The sequence below is a fragment of the Helianthus annuus genome, chromosome 5 (assembly GCF_002127325.2).
Source record: "Helianthus annuus cultivar XRQ/B chromosome 5, HanXRQr2.0-SUNRISE, whole genome shotgun sequence".
In the NCBI taxonomy this organism is placed as follows: Eukaryota; Viridiplantae; Streptophyta; class Magnoliopsida; order Asterales; family Asteraceae; genus Helianthus; species Helianthus annuus.
The window spans coordinates 29,948,011-29,971,138 of NC_035437.2; the positions used below are offsets into that span (position 1 = coordinate 29,948,011).

A 23,128-nucleotide genomic window follows, 5' to 3' on the forward strand; every position below is an offset into this window, starting at 1 on the left:
ATGCGAAATATTACTAAACCAATGTGATAGGTCGTAAAAGAGTATGGAAAGGAAAATGCAAACCAATAAAACCGGGGTGTTAAAAACAATACGATAACGAACCCGGTAACGGGTTGAAAGGAATTAGAGGCATAAACCAAATAATGGAATAAGTAAGATAAACCAACGCGAAAGTGACGTAAGCAGTCATAGAGTCGGAAGGATAATCCGAAAGAAAATGAGTGTAGCTTTAGACTACGGTTAAGGTCAAATGAATTTTGAAAACAAAAGTCATTTATTCAAAATATAAAAAAACGGGGGTGTTTTGACGCCATATGTATACTTATGCAATTAAATAAAGATATGAATAGAAGATGATCCATGGGATCACCATAACCTTCAGGTTATAAACAATATAAAGGTCTACGGAACCGAAATGACCATTGGGTCAATAATATAAAGTGTGTGAACCAGCTATGATTTCTCGCATAAAATGATAACGGAGAAGAATAATTCTTGTCGTCAATTTCTGGATATGATTAATCAACATGTATTAAAGAAAAGAACATTAAACTAAAATTCAGTTTTAGTAAAGAAACAACGTTCAAACAAATATGAATATTATGAGAGAAGTCAGAAAATGGTTAATACTATAGGATATAAGTCTTAACGCCGATAGGTGTAAGACGACGCATTCAAGAGAAGATTCATAAAAATGAAAAGCTGACGAAAACCTAAACATGGCATGATGTGACACAGAACACAGCCACGTTGTAATATGAGTCACTAGATATGAAATTATAAACACGCAAAGGGCTGATGACGGTAATATGGTATACCCGAATGACGAGGTATGAGGTAAGATGATGACCAATTAGTCTAGGCAATAAACAAGTTGTAGTCAAAATAATGTGGTGACCTATATAGAACGCTTGTCAATATAAGACTAGTGTGAAGTAAGTATGCCGACGGACTCAGTGACTGGATGGTCAAAACACAGCCCGGTCAAGAAGGCAACAAAGATAGTTGATAATATTGTGTAATTAGTCACGTTGGAATAAAAATAGAGTGACGTAATTCACTAGATAAAGAAAAGGATTAAAATATTGGTTAGAGTAAGTTTGGTGTGTTGTAAAATGGTGGTTTCCATTAAACAACCAAATGGGTCGAACAATGGTTGAATTTGTAGTGTTGAAGTAACTAAAACATCACTCGTTAAAAATTGAGTTATAAAAGCGTAAACCATGGAACGGACGCAATACGCTAAGGTTGACAAGCCCGGGAATGGGTAATTATGGTTAGAAACCAATGTTGATGAATCATGCAAGTATGTAACTTGTTTCGTTACATTATACAAATTAGATATTATATTCGTTCAAAGTTGTATCTTAGAATAAAGATTGGTATTAGTTGAAGCGACAATGTTCACTACTACTGATGCTCCCAGTGATAATAAGCGCAAGTGGGATGGAAATTCGAGCAAGGGTTCTACTTCAGTTCAGTCTCAGTCCCAGCAGCGAAGGACCGATGATCACCAGAGTTCTGGTCAGCAATCTTCTGGTAGTCAAGGACAGGGTGGATACCGAGGGAACCACCCCAAGTGCAACCGGTGCAACAAGCATCATAGCGGACAGTGCCACAAGGGTCGCTGTCTGAGATGTAACAAGCTGGGTCACGAAGCCAAGGATTGCAGGAGCCCACGTCCTGCAAATCAGAATCGCCAACAACAACAATAAGCTCCACAGAACCACCAGCAGCAGCAACAACAGGGTAATAAAGGATGCTTTCAGTGTAGCGCTGAAGGCCACTTTAAGAGGAACTGCCCCCAGCTGAACCAGAATCAGAACAACAACAACCAAGGAAACGGGAACAACAATGGAGGCAACAATGGAGGCAACAACGGGGGTAACAATAACGGCAATGGCGCCCGAGGTCGTGCCTTCGTGATTGGTCAGGGTGATCAAGGAACGATCCCAACGTTGTGATGGGTAAGTTTCTTCTGGACGACTTCTTTGTTACTGTTTTATTTGATTTGGGTGCCGATACTAGTTATGTGTCCTTAAAAGTTAGCCAAATGCTTAAGCGCACTCCAATACTTCTGAACACCAAACACACGGTAGAACTAGCAAACGGTAAAAGTCTTGAAGCCATACACATAGCTAAGGGTTGTAACCTCGTCCTAGCTGGTCTGACCTTCTCTATCGATCTTATTCCTATCGTTCTGGGTAGCTTCGACGTTGTTATTGGGATGGATTGGTTATCTCATCAGCAAGCGGAAATTCTTTGCAACGAGAAGATTGTCCGCATCCCTTGTTCTGGTAAAGAACCCCTCGTAATTCGTGGCGACAAGAGTGGTGCAGTTGTGGGCATCATCTCTTTCCTTAAGGCCCAGAAGTGTTTACGAAAGGGCCACACTGCTATTCTAGCCCTCGTTTCTGATACATCCTCGGAAGAAAGGAAGATAGAGGACATACCTATTGTAAGTGACTTTCCTGAGGTATTTCCTGAGGTATTTCCTGAGGAATTACCTGGCCTTCCGCCTCACCGTCAAGTTGAATTTCAAATCGAGCTAGCTCCTGGAGCGGCACCCATAGCTCGAGCACCCTATCGTCTAGCTCCATTGGAAGTTGAAGAACTGTCCACGCAACTACAAGAACTCTTGGAAAAGGGTTTCATACGTCCTAGCTCTTCGCCTTGGGGAGCTCCAGTGTTATTTGTGAAGAAGAAAGACGGTACCTTCAGAATGTGTATTGACTACCGCGAACTCAACAAGGTGACCGTGAAGAATCGTTATCCTCTCCCACGCATTGATGACTTATTCGACCAGTTGCAAGGGTCGAGTTTCTATTCCAAGATTGACCTAAGGTCAGGCTACCATCAACTGAGAGTCCGAGACGAGGATATCTCTAAGACAGCATTCAGGACTCGTTATGGGCACTACGAATTTCTGGTTATGCCTTTCGGATTGACGAATGCACCTGCGGTCTTCATGGATCTCATGAACCGAGTGTGCAAACCTTACCTGGATAAATTTGTCATAGTCTTCATCGACGACATCCTGATCTATTCTAAGAGTCAGGGGGAACACGAGCAACACCTGAGGCTTATTCTGGAACTTCTTCGAAAAGAGCAGTTGTATGCTAAGTTTTCGAAATGTGACTTCTGGCTTCGCGAAGTCCATTTTCTAGGCCATGTGGTAAACAAGGATGGGATTCATGTGGATCCATCCAAGGTTGACTCGATCAAAAACTGGCCTGCACCCCGTACACCAACAGAAATCCGCCAATTCTTGGGCCTGGCAGGATATTACAGAAGGTTTATCAAGGATTTCTCAAAGATTGCGCAACCTCTCACTTCACTGACTCAGAAGGGTGTCACCTACCGTTGGGGTGATGCACAAGAATCTGCTTTCCAGCACTTAAAAGATAGACTTTGTAGCGCGCCTATCCTCTCATTACCTGAAGGCACAGATGATTTTGTGGTTTATTGCGACGCTTCCATCCAAGGACTTGGTTGCGTGTTGATGCAACGTGACAAGGTTATTGCCTACGCATCGCGCCAACTTAAGGTCCACGAAAGGAACTACACTACGCACGACTTGGAATTGGGAGCAGTTGTCTTCGCACTTAAGATATGGAGACATTACCTGTACGGTACCAAGTGCACCATATACACCGATCACAGGAGTCTCGAGCATATCTTCAAGCAAAAGGAGTTAAACATGCGACAACGTCGATGGGTCGAACTCTTGAATGATTACGAATGTGCGATCAAGTACCATCCGGGTAAAGCCAATGTTGTGGCCGACGCCCTCAGTCGAAAAGACACAATACCTAAGCGTGTACGTGCGTTACAGCTTACCATTCACTCTAGCCTTCCCGCTCAAATACGAGATGCTCAGGTTGAAGCGTTGAAAGCAGAAAACATCAGGGCTGAGTTCTTACGAGGATCGAGGCAGCGACTAGAACAAAAGGAAGACGGCGCTTACTACGTAACAGGACGCATCTGGGTTCCACTTTATGGAAACTTACGCGAACTTGTGATGGATGAAGCGCACAAGTCTCGTTATTCAGTACATCCTGGTTCGGATAAGATGTACCACGACCTAAAGACTACGCACTGGTGGTCGGGTATGAAGGCCAACATAGCAACCTACGTCAGTAAATGTTTGACTTGTGCGAGAGTCAAGACTGAATATCAGAAACCATCAGGCCTACTTCAACAACCAGAGATCCCGAAATGGAAATGGGAGCAGATTTCCATGGATTTCATTACGGGCCTGCCAAGATCTCAACGCGGAAATGATACCATTTGGGTGATCGTGGATCGACTGACTAAGTCTGCACATTTCCTGGCTATTAAGGAAACGGATAAGTTTTCTACTCTAGTAGACATTTACCTAAAGGAAGTAGTATCAAGGCACGGAGTGCCAACCTCCATCATTTCTGATCGTGACTCACGTTTTACATCTGAATTGTGGCAAGCCATGCACAAATCCTTTGGTTCTCGATTAGACATGAGCACGACATATCATCCACAGAAGGATGGGCAATCTGAACGCACCATCCAAACCCTTGAAGACATGCTTAGGGCATGTGTAATCGACTTCGGTAATGGCTTGGAAAAGCACCTCCCGTTAGTGGAGTTTTCGTATAACAACAGTTATCACACCAGTATCCAGGCCGCTCCGTTCGAGGCATTGTATGGACGGAAGTGCCGATCACCTCTCTGTTGGGCAGAAGTTGGTAACAGCCAAATTACTGGCCCAGAACTTGTAGTAGATACAACCGAGAGAATTGCATAGATACGGCAACGAATGGCGGCAGCTCGTGACCGTCAGAAAAGCTATGCTGATAAGCGAAGAAAGCCACTCGAGTTCCAGGTTGGGGACCGGGTGCTACTCAAGGTCTCACCTTGGAAAGGTGTAGTTCGTTTTGGCAAATGAGGCAAACTCAATCCGTGTTATGTCGGACCGTTCGAAATCATTGAGAAAATTGGCAAAGTCGCTTACAAATTGAATCTACCTGAAGAACTCAGTGGAGTTCACAACGTATTCCACGTGTCGAATCTAAAAAAGTGTCTGTCAGATGAGACCCTCATAGTTCCCTTAAAGGAGCTTACTATCGACGACCAACTGCGATTCGTCGAGGAACTAGTAGAGATTACTGACCGAGATGTTAAGGTTCTCAAGCATACCAGAATACCTCTTGTTCGAGTTCGTTGGGATTCCCGTCGTGGTCCAGAGTATACCTGGGAACGAGAAGACCAAATGAAAATCAAGTATCCTCAGTTGTTTAAGAAAAGTGCAACCACTACTGAGGCTGAAGCTACTGCCGAATTTCGGGACGAAATTCCAAACCAACGGGGGGATGATGTGACACCCCAGGAAAACCAGGAAACCAAAGTAACTCAACTAGCTTCCTCAGTAACCACGTGCTAAATTTCAAGACGAAATTTTCTTTACAGGGGGAGAATGTGACAACCCTCCTAGTTACATGTATCCGTACGATTAATTAAATGTTAATTAAAGTGCTTGATGACTGTGCTGAATTACTTAACTGCTTTCTGATTACTGCATCATACTTACATGTGCTTGTAAACATACTAGTCTTGTGCAGAAAATTGACTAAATAATCCTGTATGCTTTCCCAAGTGTGGGGAATTAAAAGTGTTACAAAAAGATACATAAAAGACACTAAACGGAATAACTTAGCACTTTAACGGAACGGTACCTAACCGAACAACCGGACATTACCCGGAACACCAAAATAATGCTAGAAGCATTGCTTTTATTTTTCTGAACTAGTTATGGTTCCCAAGCATCATAACATATCCTATAAACACATAATATACATAACACCCTACCTAGTTCACTTAACATCTAACCAATTAGTTTAACTACCATTGAAACACAACTAAACACCCCCCCCCCCCATGTATACGGTTCAAGGTGGCCCCCACCGTTGATTTTCTTTGAATTAAAAACTTGATCTTGTTAAGTACTTGGAAGACACAAAGACTAATGGGTAAAGAGATGTTGGAAAGATTTCTTTACAAACCACTAGATCCTAGTTCTTCATTTCATCTTCACAACTTCAACGTTTTCTTTCTTCTTCTCCCTCTCTTGGCTTCGGCCGAACCCAAACCCCCTCACCATCACCATCATTCAATCACCTTCAACCAATCCAAGAGCATACAAAGGTGTTAAAGTTCATACAAGGAAGCTTGGTGACTTTGGAAGTGGAAGGACCACTCTTATTTTCTTTTATCCTCACCATTTCTACACTTGATCTTCCCTAGCTTAAAAGCTAGTAGTAAGTCTCTTGAATCCTTATTTATTCAATGTTTATGGTGGTTAAAAGTTATATTAAGATGATATCTCAAGAACACTAAAAGATCATATGCAAAAGTCTTGAACATAAAACTAACTTGATGATGAAATATTGTTAAAATGAAGAAGTAATGTTAAGTATGATGTTGTTTTGTATTGTTGATGATTACTTGATGCTTGCTTGATGATTACAAGTGATATGATGTTAAACATCATGGTGGAACTTGTTAAAGTAAGATTTAAAAACTTAAGTCAACAAGTTAGGAGGTGATTAGTGATTTACATAAAAGAACCACCTCCATGTTTAAGCATGAACTTGATAACAAGATGGTTTCTTGAAAAATTAAACAAAGTAAGTTGGTAACCATATGGATCCAAGGTTTACAAATGGTTTTCCTAAATAAACCAAGAATAGAGGATGACTTTTGAAAGGTTATGATTTTTGTTAAACCTACACTATTTTATTAACAAAATAAGTGTAGTAAAACAAGAAAGTGTTGGAAGCAAATATTTTTGTAAAATAAGTTCACAAGTTGTGAACATCATAAGATCCCGAGAATAAGATTTTAACGAAAGTAAACACACTTCGGAGGGTAACTAAACCCACTAAACACCCCACTAAGTTACTACGCGTTTTTACGAAAAACCAAGTTCATGTTATTGTGTAAAGTGCATTGTTTTTGCACTTGGTTAGTGTAATGTTGTTTAATAATTTGTTGTTGATTGATTGAATGAATTTTTGAAAAGAAAATGATATGCTAATAAGCATGGACACCTCCATTTACAAAGGAAACTCTGGCGAAATTTTCTAAAAATTCCAACACTTAGAAAATATTTTTCTAAACAAGTGTTACAAGTATATTTTATAACTTGTGTTTCGAATATAAACTTCGCCATAATATTTGTGACAAAAATACAAAGTGTCGGAGGTTGATTTTATAAATAAAATGGTTAAATATATATTTAGAATATATATTTTATACTAGGATACTTGTGTGGATATTTGTTTATTTTGTGATATAGTTATACTATTTTAGAGTAAAATAATATAACTTAACAAAGTACCTTGACGTTTGAATTATGTGGTATGTGATAGAAGTAATGAGTAGATAAACCGTACGTAGGATACGTGTTATGCATGCACGAGAAACTGATTGTTATATGTACCTTATTAGGACGTGCTTGATTTCTGATTATTAGAGTAACTAATCTAACCGAGTAAACCGAGGTGAGTTCACACACACTTTCTAAGGCATGGGATTCCCGGTGGTATGGGAATGGGTTAAAGAACTAAAACGGAACCTACATATCCTCCTTGGGTAGGATATGTACCGCCATCCTCCATAGGTAGGATGCCAATATTAATCCTGCGTATTCTCCTTGGGTAGAATACGTACGTTCGTCTTCCTTGGGTAGGACAACAACCTTTAAAACTTACTAGACAAAACTCTATCATTAAGTCCCTCATTTTATATCGACTTAATCGCCAAGGCCAATGGCGAGCGGGTCATTAGTTAATAGCGCTATTAGGTTTAACAAACCTCACACCGTGCCAGTCGGACGGGCGTGTACTAATGGACTATGGCAAACTGTCAATGATGATAAACATTAACGTAGGGCACAACTATTGTTCGTCAGTTGTCGATATGGTAATGGTCTAGTAGTTCACATGGGGAAGCCCCCACTAATTATGGGTACGGTATGGGAAAGAAGGAATTGGTTAATCATATTTTCAACTATGGGGTAACCCCCACGGCAAGTAAGCCAACTAAACAAAAACTATGTTTTTGCAACAACTTAAAACGAACACCCAACTGTGAACTCACTTAACTTTGTTGTTGACTCGTTGTTACATGCCTTACAGGTCGTTAAATGCTTATGGAGCTTGCACGAGGAGAGGTCTTTGTGGGATACGGACTGTTATGTTCCGTGCTTAATATTTAAATCCTTATGAACTTATTAAACTTACGCTTTGGACTTTAAACTTATGAACTATGAACTTATGTTTTGGGTTTTACCTTTAATGCTTCCGCTATTTAATTTGAACTTGGTTAACTAGCTTTTGGTCACCAATTGTATTGTGGTTGGTTTTATTTACTTAATTACGTTGTTCAATATGATTGGTGGCTCGATCCTGGTCATGTCACGCCTCCAAGCAGTGATACTCCGCAGGTGGATTTTGGGGGTGTGACATTGCGCTTCTCAAACAACATTTATGTGCCCAACCGAGAGAAGTCAAGAAAAACCTGCTTCAAAAGATGAAGAGTTGGTACAACTCAATAAGACGAAACTCAAACAACCAGTTGTGCAAAAAAACACACGGGGTCGTCCAACTTTAAAAGCTCAGCAACAAAGGAAGGATGATTCGTTTACGAAGCCTTCAAGACATAGCTTTTTTACAACGCTGGACGAGTACAGTGATTCACCCGTTGGGTTTGGCACACAAGAGTCAATCATCAAACCTACCAGGCACAGCTCGTTTGTCGAGTCACAAAGTTATTGTGCTGAAACACCTATGTTCTTCGGCGAGATTGCGAAAGGCGCTAAGAATTCGAAAACGAAAAAGAAGGTCGCAAAATCAAAGGAAGAGCAACCAGACTTACCTTTGCTGCCTGTCGGACTAGTTAATATGTTCATGCACTTCCAAAAGTTCATTCCACCTTGCTTCTATCCACACCTCAGTCACATACAAAATGTGCAGGGTGATGGTAATTGTGGGTTTTGATCTATAGCGGTCGGCTTATCGCTTAAAGAGTGGGAGTGGCCGTTCATACGGGAGCAGCTTTATGATGAGTGCAACCGGTTCCACGAATTATGGAAAAAGATAAATGGATCTGAGTATCAACATGTTCTGGAGTCATTAGTTTGGAATGGTATAAACGGAGCACCTGAACATAAGTGGCTACAAATGCCTTTCACGGGGCTTCTAATAGCAAACCGGTGGAATGTCGTTTGTCTCTTATTAAGTGACCTTGGTTGTGCTTCATTTTTTCCCATGTTCAGAACAGCCGAAGAAAGTATTCCTCATCGAACAGCCGCGCTTGTACATGTACACAGGAACCATTTTATTCACGTCAGATTAGAAGGGGAATATCCAATGCCAACCCCATCAGGATACTGGCGACAACCGACACGAAATACGCCAGCAGAAAGTTGGTATCACTATTACAAGGAACGTATTGACCAATATAATAGGATCGTTGATAAATACAGGACTAGGGATTACGTGGATTTAGGTGCCCTATGAATATATAATGTTATTTGCATGTTTTGACAATTTGTATTGATGAACATACACATTATATAAATGTTTTGGCAACTTGTTGAAATTGAACTTGAAAAAACGTTTAAACGAATCAATTTGCATGTTTTGACAATTTGTAATGATGAACATACACGTTATATAAATGTTTTGGCAACTTGTTGAAATTGAACTTGAAAAAACGTTTAAACGAATCAACGTTAACACATACCGACCGTATCTTCGTCACTTCCGCATATAGTAATTTAAGAAAAATGAAAAATACTCAATTGTATATGGGCCGTATAAATGTATACGCCTCGTATACAGTGATCGTATATTAAGTATACGACTGAATTAAAAAACATTAAATTATTGTATACGGGTCGTATACATTTATACGACCCGTATACAAAGGAAAAAAGATCGTATAAACTTTATACGACCTCATTTTCACCATACGGCCTCAACATTCCACCAAAAATTCTCTCGGTTTTCTCTCGGATCGTTCTTGGATAGCGTTCTTCGACGTTTTTGGCGTTTTCTTCTCGTTCTTCCTATACGGTACGTTTTCGTATAGTAAACTTTCAAATTCCGAAACATGTTAGATTATGGTCTTGTATAGTAAAGGATCGAATAGCGTAGATAAGCGTAACGATTACGATTGTATAATTGAATTTGAAAAAAAAAATTAAAACTGAAAATTGTAACTGATTATTCAAGTGTATACGGTCGTATACAATTTATACGATCGTATACACTTGAATATTCAAATGTTATACGGTCGTATACACTATATACGCTCGTATAGCAGACGAATATTCAAACTGTATACGATCGTATACACTATATACGCTCGTATAATGTTTGAATATTCAACCAGTATACGATCGTATACGGTATATACGGTCGTATACTGGTTGAATGTTCAAGTTGTATACAATCGTAAACGTTGTATACGATCGTATGAACTTATATTTTATTCCCAATTTGTTATATTTTTTGCGTATCCGCGACGTATAATACGTGCGTATAGGAAACGTATATCTGAGGTGTATGTAGCGTATACGTGCGTATAATACTTGCGCGTACGGCCGTATACTTCATGTTTACGGATCGTGTACGAGATGTATAACACGTGAGTATACGAAACCTATACTTGATGTGTACAGAGCGTATATGATATGTACAATACGTACGTATACAAGAACAGTAGTCGTATAATACGTTAACGCTAATCGTATAGTGATTGCTAAGTTGTAATTGTTATTTTTACAGATGATATGGCTGAGTCATCAGTAGCTGGTGCGCCCCGTAGAGGTCGAGGTCAGGGTCAGGGTCGGGGCCGTGGATGTGGACGCGGACGGGGACGTGGACAGGAGGAGGAAATTGTGCCCGATTTTACTTAGACGGGGCAATTTATTAGAGATATCCCCTGAGGTACGGCTGCCTATAGGGTTTTGGAGATTATGAGAGATGGTGCTGGATGCGCCTCGGACCATTGATATTCAGTTTTTGACCGATATTGGAGCGATCGGTAGGGTCCGGGAGCTCATGCTAGCTAACTCCCTGTGGGACCACTTATTTGATGCCACCGCAGTGCGGGCCCACAGGGAGATTAGTTTAGAGTTTTTATCTACTTTTACATTTACGGACACCCGGGTTGGGGGTTTTCAGCATTTTTTGACGACAGACGCCGTAGCTTTTACTATTTGCGGCAAGCCTTAGAGGGTGACACTTCCTCAGTTCGCCGTTGCCTTGGGTCTGTACTCACAGGAGTACTCAGTATCCCAGGCATTTTTTGATGCGCGCATCAGCACGTCTAGTGACGTGTTGTGGCCTTGGTGGCGCACTATTGGGTTCGGGGAGTTCGCGAAACCTCATCAGCGATCCCCGAAGGCACGGGCGACTGATCTTTTTGACCCGTTACACCGATACCTACATCGGTGTATCGTCGTGACGATCGCCGGTCGTCATGATAGCAGGGAATGGGTCACACAAAATGACCTATTCTACTTGCACGACTTACTTACCGACAGAGGGCCAACTTGGTGTACAGGTTGGCTGCATATCTCGCTGAGTACGCTTTTAAGCGTACCTCTACCCACATCAGCTGTGGGGCCTTCGTCACCCGTCTGGCGAAGCATTTCTTTCGCCTCTTGTCCCCGTAGATGGCAAGTGGTATAACCCTGACACTCCAGCTTGACAGGGTTGGGAGGGACACAGCCCAATCGATGGGTTTGGCTTGCGAGGTCGAGGGAGGGCGGCTGGTTTGGGCGTATGGAGTGGGTGAGGGACCCATTGGACAGGGATGCGATGGGGAGGGAGGCGATGGCGAGGGAGGCGAGGGAGAGGGAGGCGAAGGCGAGGGAGAGGGAGGCAAGGGAGAGGGAAGTGGGGTACGTGAGGGGCCGATCATACTATCGATCGATCACAGGTAGCTGCGGAGGATTTACAGGGTGATTGCCCGTACGTTCGACGGAGCATGAGACAGCGTGTGATGCCTCCACCGGGGGTGGAGGAGAGAGTCGTTCAGGTGGATGAGAGACTCGTTCAGGTCGAGTCGAGACTCGGTCAGGTCGAGTCGGATGTAGCTGCAGTCAGAGGGGATTTAGCAGCAGTCAGAGGGGATGTACAATGGATGGTGTCGGCGCTTGTGGCTATGCATGTTGGCGCACCCCTACCTCCACGAGCTGGCGCTGCACCACCACCGCCGTAGCTGCTTATTGTATTTTTTTTTGTTATTTTACGTTTGAAACATTGTAAAAATTTATCTTTTTGTTTGTTTTAGATGTAAAACATTCTAAATATTAATCTTATGTTTAGTTGTTAAGTTGTTTGTTTAATAATTGTTGTCGTAGTTTATCATAATCATATCACATATTTATCATTTTACAAAGTGGAAACTTATAAACATTATAAATACGTTTAACTACAAACTCGTAACATAATCCGATATATACAATACTATTTTAAAATTTACAAAACTTATTAAACGGTTTCTCGGTTGCAACAAAAAATTAACTTTTCTATACATACATATTTATCGTTTTACAAAGTGGAAACTTATTAAAAATAATAAATACGTTTAACTACAAACTCGTAACATAATCCGATATATACAACACTATTTTAAAATTTACAAAACTTATTAAACGGTTTCCAGATTGCAACAAAAAATTAACTTTTCTATACATATTTATCGTTTTACAAAGTGGAAACTTATTAAACATAATAAACACGTTTAACTACAACGTAACATAATCCGATATATACAACACTATTTTAAAATTTACAAAATTTATTAAACGGTTGTTGACTGTATATAAGTCAATTTCTTTTTTGACTAGCTTTATAGTGTTTTTACCATTTTACCCCTCATGTATTTAATTAGTTAGTTTGTTAATAAGTTGGTTAGTGAGCTGGTAATCTGTTAGAGAGAGCTGATGATGTATACAGTATATATATTAGGGCTTGTATTACTTGGTCATTCAATAAAAAATTGATTCAATCCTCTCCAAATTACAACGGTTTCCCGATTGCAACAAAAAATAATCTTTTCTATACGGGCTATACAGGCCGTATAACATTATACGGCCCGTATACAGATTTCAAAACTAAAAACCCTTGTCAAACCTTCGAAACAAAATTATGCAAATATGTATACGGCCCGTATATAACTATACGTCCCGTATACATAAAAAAACAAAAAAAAAAAAAAACATTCCACCGCATTAAATTATGCTCATAAATATTCTATACGGCCCGTATACAAATAGGGATGTGAAAATCAGATTATAGGGGGTGTGGAAATAGAACAACCCTTTTGGAAAACGGTTCTAAAAAATTACAAACAACATGTGAATGTATCAGATTGCACTAGTGACAAACTCAATTCGAAATGGAAAACTATGAACAAGCAAATGAATGCGTTCAACGATTAGTATATTCAAGCGATCGTATTACTAATATGTACTTTTTTACTTTGAATTTTACTATATATATATACACACACATGAATGTCTTAGAGGAAGTGATTGTAACGATCTTCAAGTGACGAACCAAGCTTTTAAGGATCACAAAAAAGATCGTCGCCGCAGTTTTATGCACGTTGACGCATGTAAGATTATTCAAGAAAATGCGAAATGGTCCAAAGTTCCTACAATGGATGACACGCCGGGTGGTCATTCCAAGAAGAGACGAAACTCATCCAAATCCGGGAACTACCAAACATCCAACACCCGACGAAGCCTTTTTCAGTGGTGGTATGTCATATCTACATGAAAACAACACACCAACACCACCTCAACGAAAACATAAAAAGGCGGCAAGTCAAGAAAATCCTTCATAGCCGAGGAACTTCTGGCGTATAGAACTATAAAGCAAGAAATGCTTGAACAGTTGGTAGACATTCAAACGGATGAAGGTAAAAAAAGAATCACCTTGTTTGACAACAACAAGAGTTCCAAAAGAAGCGTCAATTTGACTACAACCTCGAAACGTTTATGAAACCACACGATCATATGTTTGAGATCCAATGTTGGAAGTAATGCTAACACATAAACGTGAACTGGCGGGCCACATACTGTTGGGAGTGCTATTTGGAAAACGAGGACTATTAATTGTAATTTTTATTATTTTTTAGAAATGTGATTTTTTCTAATTTTAGGAATGTAATTTTTATTGTTTAAAAGATTTTAATTTTTTTTAGGAATGTAACCTTTTTTATTTATTTATTTATTTTTTTTTTTGAAAGGAAAACCTTTTTTATTTTTTATCTAAATGTATTTTTTCTTGTTTATTTATATTTGTAATAAAAAAAAGAGTTAATTACATAGTTAGTCCCTGTGGTTTATACAAAATAACATACTTAGGTACTAATAGTTTAAAATCACCTTCTAGGGTATTAACATTTCATTTTGTAACGTTTGGAGGTATTAACTTCTAGGGTATTAACATAGTTAGTCCCTGTGGTTTGCACAAAATAACATACTTAGGTACTAATAGAATGTGATTTTAAACCTACAAATAACGTTAATACCTCCAAACGTTACAAGATGAAAAGTTAATACCCTAGAATGTGATTTTAAACTATTAGTACTAAGTATGTTACTTTGTGCAAACCACATGGAGTAACTATGTAATTATATATATATTAAAGAGAAAGGTCGGTGGGCATGTAGCCACCAACCCTACTCTCATTTTCTTTTACATGCTATTAATGTCTTTTGTCATTTCTTTGCTTCAGCCATCATTTCAACACGTACTTGACAAGGTAATTTAACTCTAAAAGTAAATAACAGATAAAGCTACAAAGGTAAATACTAACTAACTAAGGTTTCTCTGTGTTTTATATTCTACAATAAGACAAAATACATTTCTCCATAAATTACTTCAAAATACATTATTACATTGAGTGAGTGAAATATACTAATTTTTATGTATATATTTTTATGTGTGTGTCAGCGTAAATTTGATTCGATCTATGTTTTAACGTAAAATATAATACGTTTTTGTGCTTATTTTATATATGTTCCATAAATTTTGTATTCAATCGAATGGAATCAAATTGTGGTTTCATTTTTTCCTTTTTTTAAAATCTCTTATTAATCCCTTTTGATTACACATGTCAAGTTTTCCTTTATACCGTTACGTTTTCTATGCATGAGGCGAGTCACATATAATACGTTATGACTGTATGGTAAAAATTCGATTACTTTACGTTTTGATCCAATCGCAATGCTTATATAGGTTATATTGAGTTCAAATGAGATACGCTAAAACGTGTGTTTTCATATGGTTAACGAATTACATAACGTTTGAATTAATCCATTCGATTTGAGTTGCACTTTGTTTTGTCGTAAATTTTGTTTGGAAACAAGTCGAGATATAATACATTTTTCATTCAACAGTATGAATTTAGATTGCTCTACGCTTCAATGTAAATTTAGTTCGAAAACGAGTCGGCGCCGCCGCAACGCGCGGCGGGTAAAAACCTAGTTAACTCTAAAAAAAGAAAGAAAGAAAGAGGGTAAGTGCCCCCTCCCTAGAAACTGTTCTTGCAGGGTTTAATCGCCTTTCATTTCCATCTAAATCTTTCCCAAATTCTTGATTTTATTAAAAATCACGATGCTTATTCAACAATTCAACACACCCACATCTTGCAATTTCCCAATCTCTACTTCAAATTCAACAACCCCTTTTCAAAATCACAATATCATTCGTTTTCCAATAAACAAGAATTGCATTTCTTGTGCTGATTCTAGTTCCACTAAAACGTCGCCGTTTACGGGTAGAGATCCGAATGTGAAGAAACCGGGTTGGCTCCGGCAAAAGGCTCCACAAGGAGTTAAGTATGAGGAGGTTAAAGAATCTTTGTCCCGCCTTAAACTCAACACTGTTTGTGAAGAAGCTCAATGCCCTAACATTGGTGAGGTAATCCTCATAATTACTGTTGATTTTGCTGCTATATTTTCATGCTATTTGAGACAGTTGCTATTGATTATGTTAAAAAAGTTCCCTTTTTTCTGTCATCATTCCATGCTAGTTGAGACGTTAGCTATTAATTTTAGGTGGGTCTTTTTTTATTTGTAACCATCATAGCTATAGTACCACTTCAAATTAGGGGGTGGCAATTTCCGGCACAAAAATAGTAAAGTTTTGGGCTGTCCTGTCTGTCTAACTTGTATCGTGTTTGGGTTGACCTGTTTTGTTAAAAGGGACGTGTTGGTTGACCTTTTTAGCTAAATATGATAACAGGTCGACCCTTTGGTCCGGTTTGACCCGTATTTTACAGCCCACCAACAAGATTAACAGATTTACGTCTTGATTACTACCCGTCAACCAGTTTGACACATTTAGATAAGTGGGTTAAATGGGTTGTGTTCGGGGTTAGGTTGATATTTTTCATAAGAATAAAATTATGGGTTGTGATGGGCATTGGCGCAGGTTAGAAGGGGCTGGGGGCGCCCGACCCCGAACTTCTAGCTGAGTAGTGTAATATATGTGGTTTTTCGTATAGAAATTTTTGGGTATATATGTTTTCGCCACTGGTGATGGGGTTAAACTCGCCATCCTGACACAATCGACACCCCAAGAAAATGCAAACTAACCATTGTTCTTTCTAACATATGAACTAGCACTATAAGGGGGGACGGGGCGCCCCGTTTTCATCCATCCACCACGCGTGGATTATCGTGGAACACCGCCGCATGTGGTTGTTTTCACGCGTGAATCCGACAACGCGTGGCCACTATCACGCGTGAAGTGTGTGAGGGAAATTGTCGGGTGTGGTGAGTGATGGGCATTTCCACTAAAATCCATCACTAGTGATGGAATAATGTTTGATGGCATGGCGGAACTTGATTGGATGTTGTGAGTGATGAGTGTGTGGTGAGTGATGGGCGCCCCTACCCCCTAAGTATGCCACGCTGAACCATTTCATCCGTATTTTTGGTTACGATGCAAAGTAACTAGTTTGAAATATCACCGGCGAAACTGATTTTCTGGATTTTGTCAACGACATTCCCTTCTTCTATCGTTATTATATGATATGTGACACATTTACCATCGAACTAATAGATTTATGCAACAAAAATACTGTTATCTGCCATTGTTCAATGATACTTAATACATTCACAAATTTTGTTCAATGCAATTTTCTTCTTTCACTGTTCGATAACATCGAGACATTTGTACAAAAACAAACGAACTACTATCAAGTCAGTATTTTTTTGATGCCTATGTATTTTGTAACATTTCTGGTAGTGTTGGAATGGAGGTGGAGACGGTATTGCAACCGCCACCATTATGCTTCTTGGTGATACTTGCACCAGGGGATGCCGATTTTGTGCCGTTAAAACTAGTAGAAACCCTGCACCGCCAGATCCTATGGAACCACAAAACACTGCTCAAGCCATTGTTAGTTGGGGGTAATTCCTAATCACATCACACTTTATATTAAACTACAATGAGCCATAGCTGTAAATAGCGGCTATAGCGACCGCTATAGCGTGCTATGTAGCGAGGCGACCAAGTGTCACTATCTGGGTCATAGCGACCAATAGCGTGAATAGCGACAGTTAGGTTTTTTTTTATGTAAATAGCAATTAGATATAGCTATACAATAGCTGGATTTATAGGTTTTTGTTAAATATACATGTAAAATAGCATATATATACCAAGGTATTTTGATATAATATGCATATAAAAATTTTCAAAATTCTTTTTCTAGTGTATCGCTATTTATAAAATAGCGGTGGCTATTTGTCGCTATTCGCTATGTAGCATATAGGTCCCTTGTCGCTATTCGCTACTAACAACTATGCAATGAGCAAATATTTAATTTTAGAACCCTTCAAGTGGGTGGTAAGCGCCTCAAAGGGATCATGTTTGAATCCAGATTCTACTGGTTTCTACTTTCTACCTTTAACCACCCCTTGAAGTCCGTGTTTTACCTAACCCCATTGGTTAGCAGTATATTGGTGAGTTTACTAGTAATGCGTTCTCACGGTTACCAAAAACAAAATATGCAATTTTAGCTGAAAAAATTCCATATGTTTTCTTTTCGTATTTCCCATTGCAGTGTGGATTACATCGTTTTAACGAGTGTGGACCGGGATGATTTACCAGATGGCGGGAGCGGTCACTTTGCTGAAACTGTCAAAGCAATGAAGGTACATAAATAATAGAGTTAAATGCCATTTTAGTCCCTGTGGTTTGGGCCATTTTGCCAGTTTAGTGCAAAGGTTTTATTTTTCCCCTGTGGGTCCAAAAAGGTTTCATCGCTGCCATTTTAGTCCACTGGGTTAACTTCATCCATTTTTTCTGTTAACGAGAAGGGCAATTCGGTCATTATATATATAATTCTGTGAACTAGAAGGACAATTCAACCATATAAAATGATCGAATTGCCTTTCTCTTTAACAGAATTAATGGATGAAGTTAACCCAGTGGACTAACATGGCAACGGTGAAACCTTTTTGGACCCACAGGCGAAAAATAAAATCTTTGGACTAAATAGGCAAAATGACCCAAACCACAGGGACTAAAATGGCATTTAACTCTAAATAATAATTAATAATATCATCTTCATTTCTGAAACTCTTTAGAATGCAAAAATGTTAAATATTTAATTAAGAGTTAACTGCCATTTTCGTCCCTATGGTTTGGCCATTTCAGTCCATTTTTCAAAAATGCGCCATTTTCCTCTCCGACGTTCTGGAAAGGTGCCATTTCAGTCCAAAAATCATAACCCAGTTAAGTCAGTTAGTAAATAAGGACTGCTTGTGTAAATTTGTAACATAAAGGACTGATTGTGTAAATTTGTAAGACCACCACCACTAGCCCTGCCACCACCACCACTCCGCTGCCACCACCACCACCACCGCCACCACCGCCACCACAGCCACACCGCCACCACAGCCACACCGCCACCACTGCCACCACAGCCACCACCGCCACCACAGCCATTGCCACCACCACCACCGCCACCACAGCCACATCGCCACCACAGCCACTGCCACCACCGCCACCACCGCGACTACGGGATCTTGTGCGATTATCTTTGGCTTGTGCGATCAAGAGTTCATCATCATCGTCAATCATCACGTTGATCATCATCAACAGTTCTTCGAACCACCATTCCATACATAACCCGACCTGCTACCACGTCTTACCACCGGAGATACACCAATCCATCCATCATTGTTCATCAACAGTCACCGTTCATCATCGTCATCATCACCACCGCTGTGTTCGGAGTTCTCGATTTACGGATGAAGATGATTACCGGAGACGAGAAGTGTAACCATGGATGATGATGACTGAAAGAATTGAAATGGTGAAGATGGAGGTTTCAAAACGGATACATGAAGTTGCAGGTTCCGGAAACACTTCAGATTCAAAAACTCCTTCTCCCATTGATCCGAAACACTTCAGATTCAAAACTCCATATCTTCATCATCGTCATCAGCTACTTCCATATCGGAAACACCACTCCTTGTCCGTAACATCATCTCTATTCTCGAATCTTTTCCGAAACACATCATCATCATCTTCTCCGACTACCACCGCCTATCATCTACATCATCATTGTATCTCCACAACCTACAACATCATCGTTCATCCGAATTCAGGCAGATTCGAAACCGGTCACCGGAACCTGCAACTTCATCCGAATTCAGACAAATCAACCACTTTGAAGATAAAAACGAAGATCCAATCATCGTTTCTGAAAGATCTAACTTCACCGGAACCTGCAACTTCATCCGAATTCAGGCAGTGGCTGTGGTGGCGGTGTGGCTGTGGTGGCAGTGGCGGTGGTGGCTGTGGTGAAGGTGGTGGCTGTGGTGGCGGTGGTGGCGGTGGTGGTGGTGGTGGCAGCGGAGTGGTGGTGGTGGCAATGGCTGTGGTGGTGGCGGTGGTGGCTGTGGTGGCGGTGGTGGTGGCAGCGGAGTGGTGGTGGTGGCAGGGCTAGTGGTGGTGGTGTTACAAATTTACACAATCAGTCCTTTATGTTACAAATTTACACAATCAGTCCTTATTTACTAACTGACTTAACTGGGTTATGATTTTTGGACTGAAATGGCACCTTTCCAGAACGTCGGGGAGGAAAATGGCGCATTTTTGAAAAATGGACTGAAATGGCCAAAGTGACCAAACCACAGGGACGAAAATGGCAGTTAACTCTTTAATTAAACTACACGCATGGCAGAAAAGCAAGCCAGAGATAATGGTGGAGTGTTTGACTTCGGATTTCCGGGGTGATTTAGAAGCCGTATCCATGTTGGCAAACTCTGGGTTGGATGTTTTTGCCCATAATATCGAAACAGTTAAACGACTGCAACGAATCGTAAGAGATCCACGAGCTGGGTGAGTAAATCAAAATCTTATCTGGTCCCACCGGATATCAGGGTATTGGTGAGGCCTGTGAGTTTCCCTAACAGGTTTCTCATGGTCAACAAAAATAATTACAAATTTTGCTATTACTATGAATTATATTACTAAATCACGTTTTGTCAGTGTAGATATGAACAGAGTTTATCAGTCCTAAAACATGCGAAGTTAAGTAAGAAAGGGATGATTACTAAAACTTCAATAATGCTGGGACTTGGAGAATCTGATGAAGAGTTGAAGCAAGCCATGGCTGATTTACGTGCCATTGATGTCGATATTTTGACTCTTGGACAATATTTACAGGTTAGTTATTTTTCTTTATTTACTATTATATTGATTATTAGAGTTAGGGGCTGTTTGGCAACATCTGAATGGTTAAGTGCGGAACCAGTAAGAGGTCTGAACCATTAAGAGCCAGTATAATGCTTAACCGTTCAGAGGCAAATGTCTGACAAATTCAGATTAGAGGTCTTAACCATTCTGACTCGGTATAATGCTTAATCATTTAGAGGCAAATGTCTGAACCGTTCAGACATCTGCTCGTGAAACAAACAGTCTGAATCATTAAGTGCTGAACCGGTAAGAGGTCTAAACCATTAAGAGCCCCATTAAGAGCTAAACAATCAGCCCCTTAATTGCCCAACTGATCAATGTGTCAATAGAGTTTGATCATTTCTTTCAGAAATTACACATAAATGGTACTAACTGTTCAGTAAGAGGATCTATGTAATATACTCTTTTAAAAAAAAAAAATTATTCTAATATTACTACTGAAATTTATATACATGCAGCCAACTCCATTGCACCTTACTGTGAAAGAATATGTTACACCTGAGAAATTCGATTTCTGGAAAGAGTACGGAGAGTCGATTGGGTTCCGTTATGTAGCAAGCGGACCTCTAGTTCGATCCTCGTACAGGGCAGGCGAGCTATTCGTTCAAACATTGGTCAAGTCGAAGAACAAAAGTTACTTGTGATCTTTTGTAAACAATTTTTTTTTTGTCCTCTTCCTATTTTCAAACCATTTTTGAACACATTATACTACATCTTAAAAGAGAAATTCGGTGGCTTCGGCCACTAACCAATTTCTCTGTTTTTGTCTACATCTGTCGGTGGTATTTTCCCAAATAGTACTCTTTTTTTTAAGAGCTACGCATAATTTCGTGTTTTAAGAGTTGAACCTTATTTAATATTGTAGTTTGATAGTCATATAATCTCATGTGCTTTGTATTCTACTTGAATTTAAGTAACAGTGAACCGCGAGGAGTTGCTTATTTTTATGTATTACAAACGTTTGCTCATGCACACTAATTATAGAGTATGTATACAAAGGAAACAGAGTTTTAAGGTTCTCATTCCTATTCTTTCCGTTTCGTTTGTTTGATTGATTTCTGAGTGGTTCTTTCTTTCTTTCTCTTTGATTTAGCTTGAGTCTATAATGTAATTACTTACATATTAATAGTGAAAATATGATTTTGTCATTGCAGCTTGCTTTACACAATTTTTTTTTTTTTTTTTTAATTTTGGACAAAAATTCTACCATTTAGTTATACTAAGCTCTTTAATAGTAGCGTCAATTTATTAATTTTTTTTAACGTGTGCAAAAACGAGATCAAAATGTGTTGAGCAAACAGATCGTATTTTTGGGACAGGAACCAACCAGTGAAGGGATTCCACGATACCACTCCCTTAAAGATATGTGAGGTAATTGTCAAACTAAATTACATCATCTATAAAGTGACTTAGTTTGCAAATCTTGAATAGAAGCAAAACTCACGTGTAACGTCACTAAAAGAATTGATGCAACAAGCGGAGGGGAATAGGAGACTTAATACAAACATCTTTATACGTGTTCCAAAACCTTCTTGCGTACGTAATATCCTTATAGATGCTAGAAGGTATGTAAAAAATCTTATTATCGAATGATTGTCCATACTTTTATGATTTGATATAAATGTGAAGAAATTACATGCTTGCACATGGCATTTGCATTTGTTGGTTTATTCTCTTTAGTTTTTAATCACATGAACTATTGTCACCGGCTATAGGTGGCAAAAAGCAAGTGCTATAACATCCGCTACTCTTAAATGTTCCCTAACACACTTTACAATACTTCATATAGCTAAATTGAATGCCTTTGTGTAGGTTTGGGCTAAGTTGAGGTTTTTTGTTTGTTGGCGGGTACCTTGCTTTCGCTTGGCAGTTGTTGAGCATGCAGCCACGGTGGATTTATTCTCATTGTTAGAAGATGGGATATTCCGTATCTTGGCTTAGCATCTGAGATTGTCGGAGCAGTTGTGGTAGATTTATTATCTTTCTTTGTATGCATTGTTAGCTATATTTCATTCTACTCATGTACAACAGCTAATTTTTTATTGTGATCTTGATATGATTAGGGGTGGTGTATCACCTGGTATGGTCATGTGATTCATTTTCCCCTCACAATATAATACGTTATCATTATACGGTATATATTTGATTTACTTTATGTTTTGATCCAATCGCGATGCTTATATAGGTTACATCGAGTTCAATCAGATACGTCGAAACATACATTTTCATATGGTTAACACATCACGTAATGCTTGAACTAATCTATTTGACGATTGCGATGTACCCGCACCGCAACGCGCGCGGATCTTATTGCTAATTATATATGATTCATATTGTTTTTCACTTTT

General features: G+C 39.4%; 1 protein-coding gene across 1 annotated transcript; it reads left to right on the forward strand.

The window, feature by feature from the left end:
• The first annotated feature begins 15,565 nt into the window (after positions 1-15,565).
• LOC110940632 (lipoyl synthase, chloroplastic) lies at positions 15,566-21,619 on the forward strand. The gene is made up of 6 exons (XM_022182183.2): positions 15,566-15,986; positions 17,319-17,482; positions 18,136-18,226; positions 20,266-20,423; positions 20,579-20,750; positions 21,239-21,619. Exons 1-6 carry the CDS (start codon positions 15,681-15,683, stop codon positions 21,422-21,424), a joined length of 1,077 nt encoding a protein of 358 aa, XP_022037875.1. The 5' UTR covers positions 15,566-15,680; the 3' UTR covers positions 21,425-21,619.
• Positions 21,620-23,128: the final 1,509 nt, after the last annotated feature.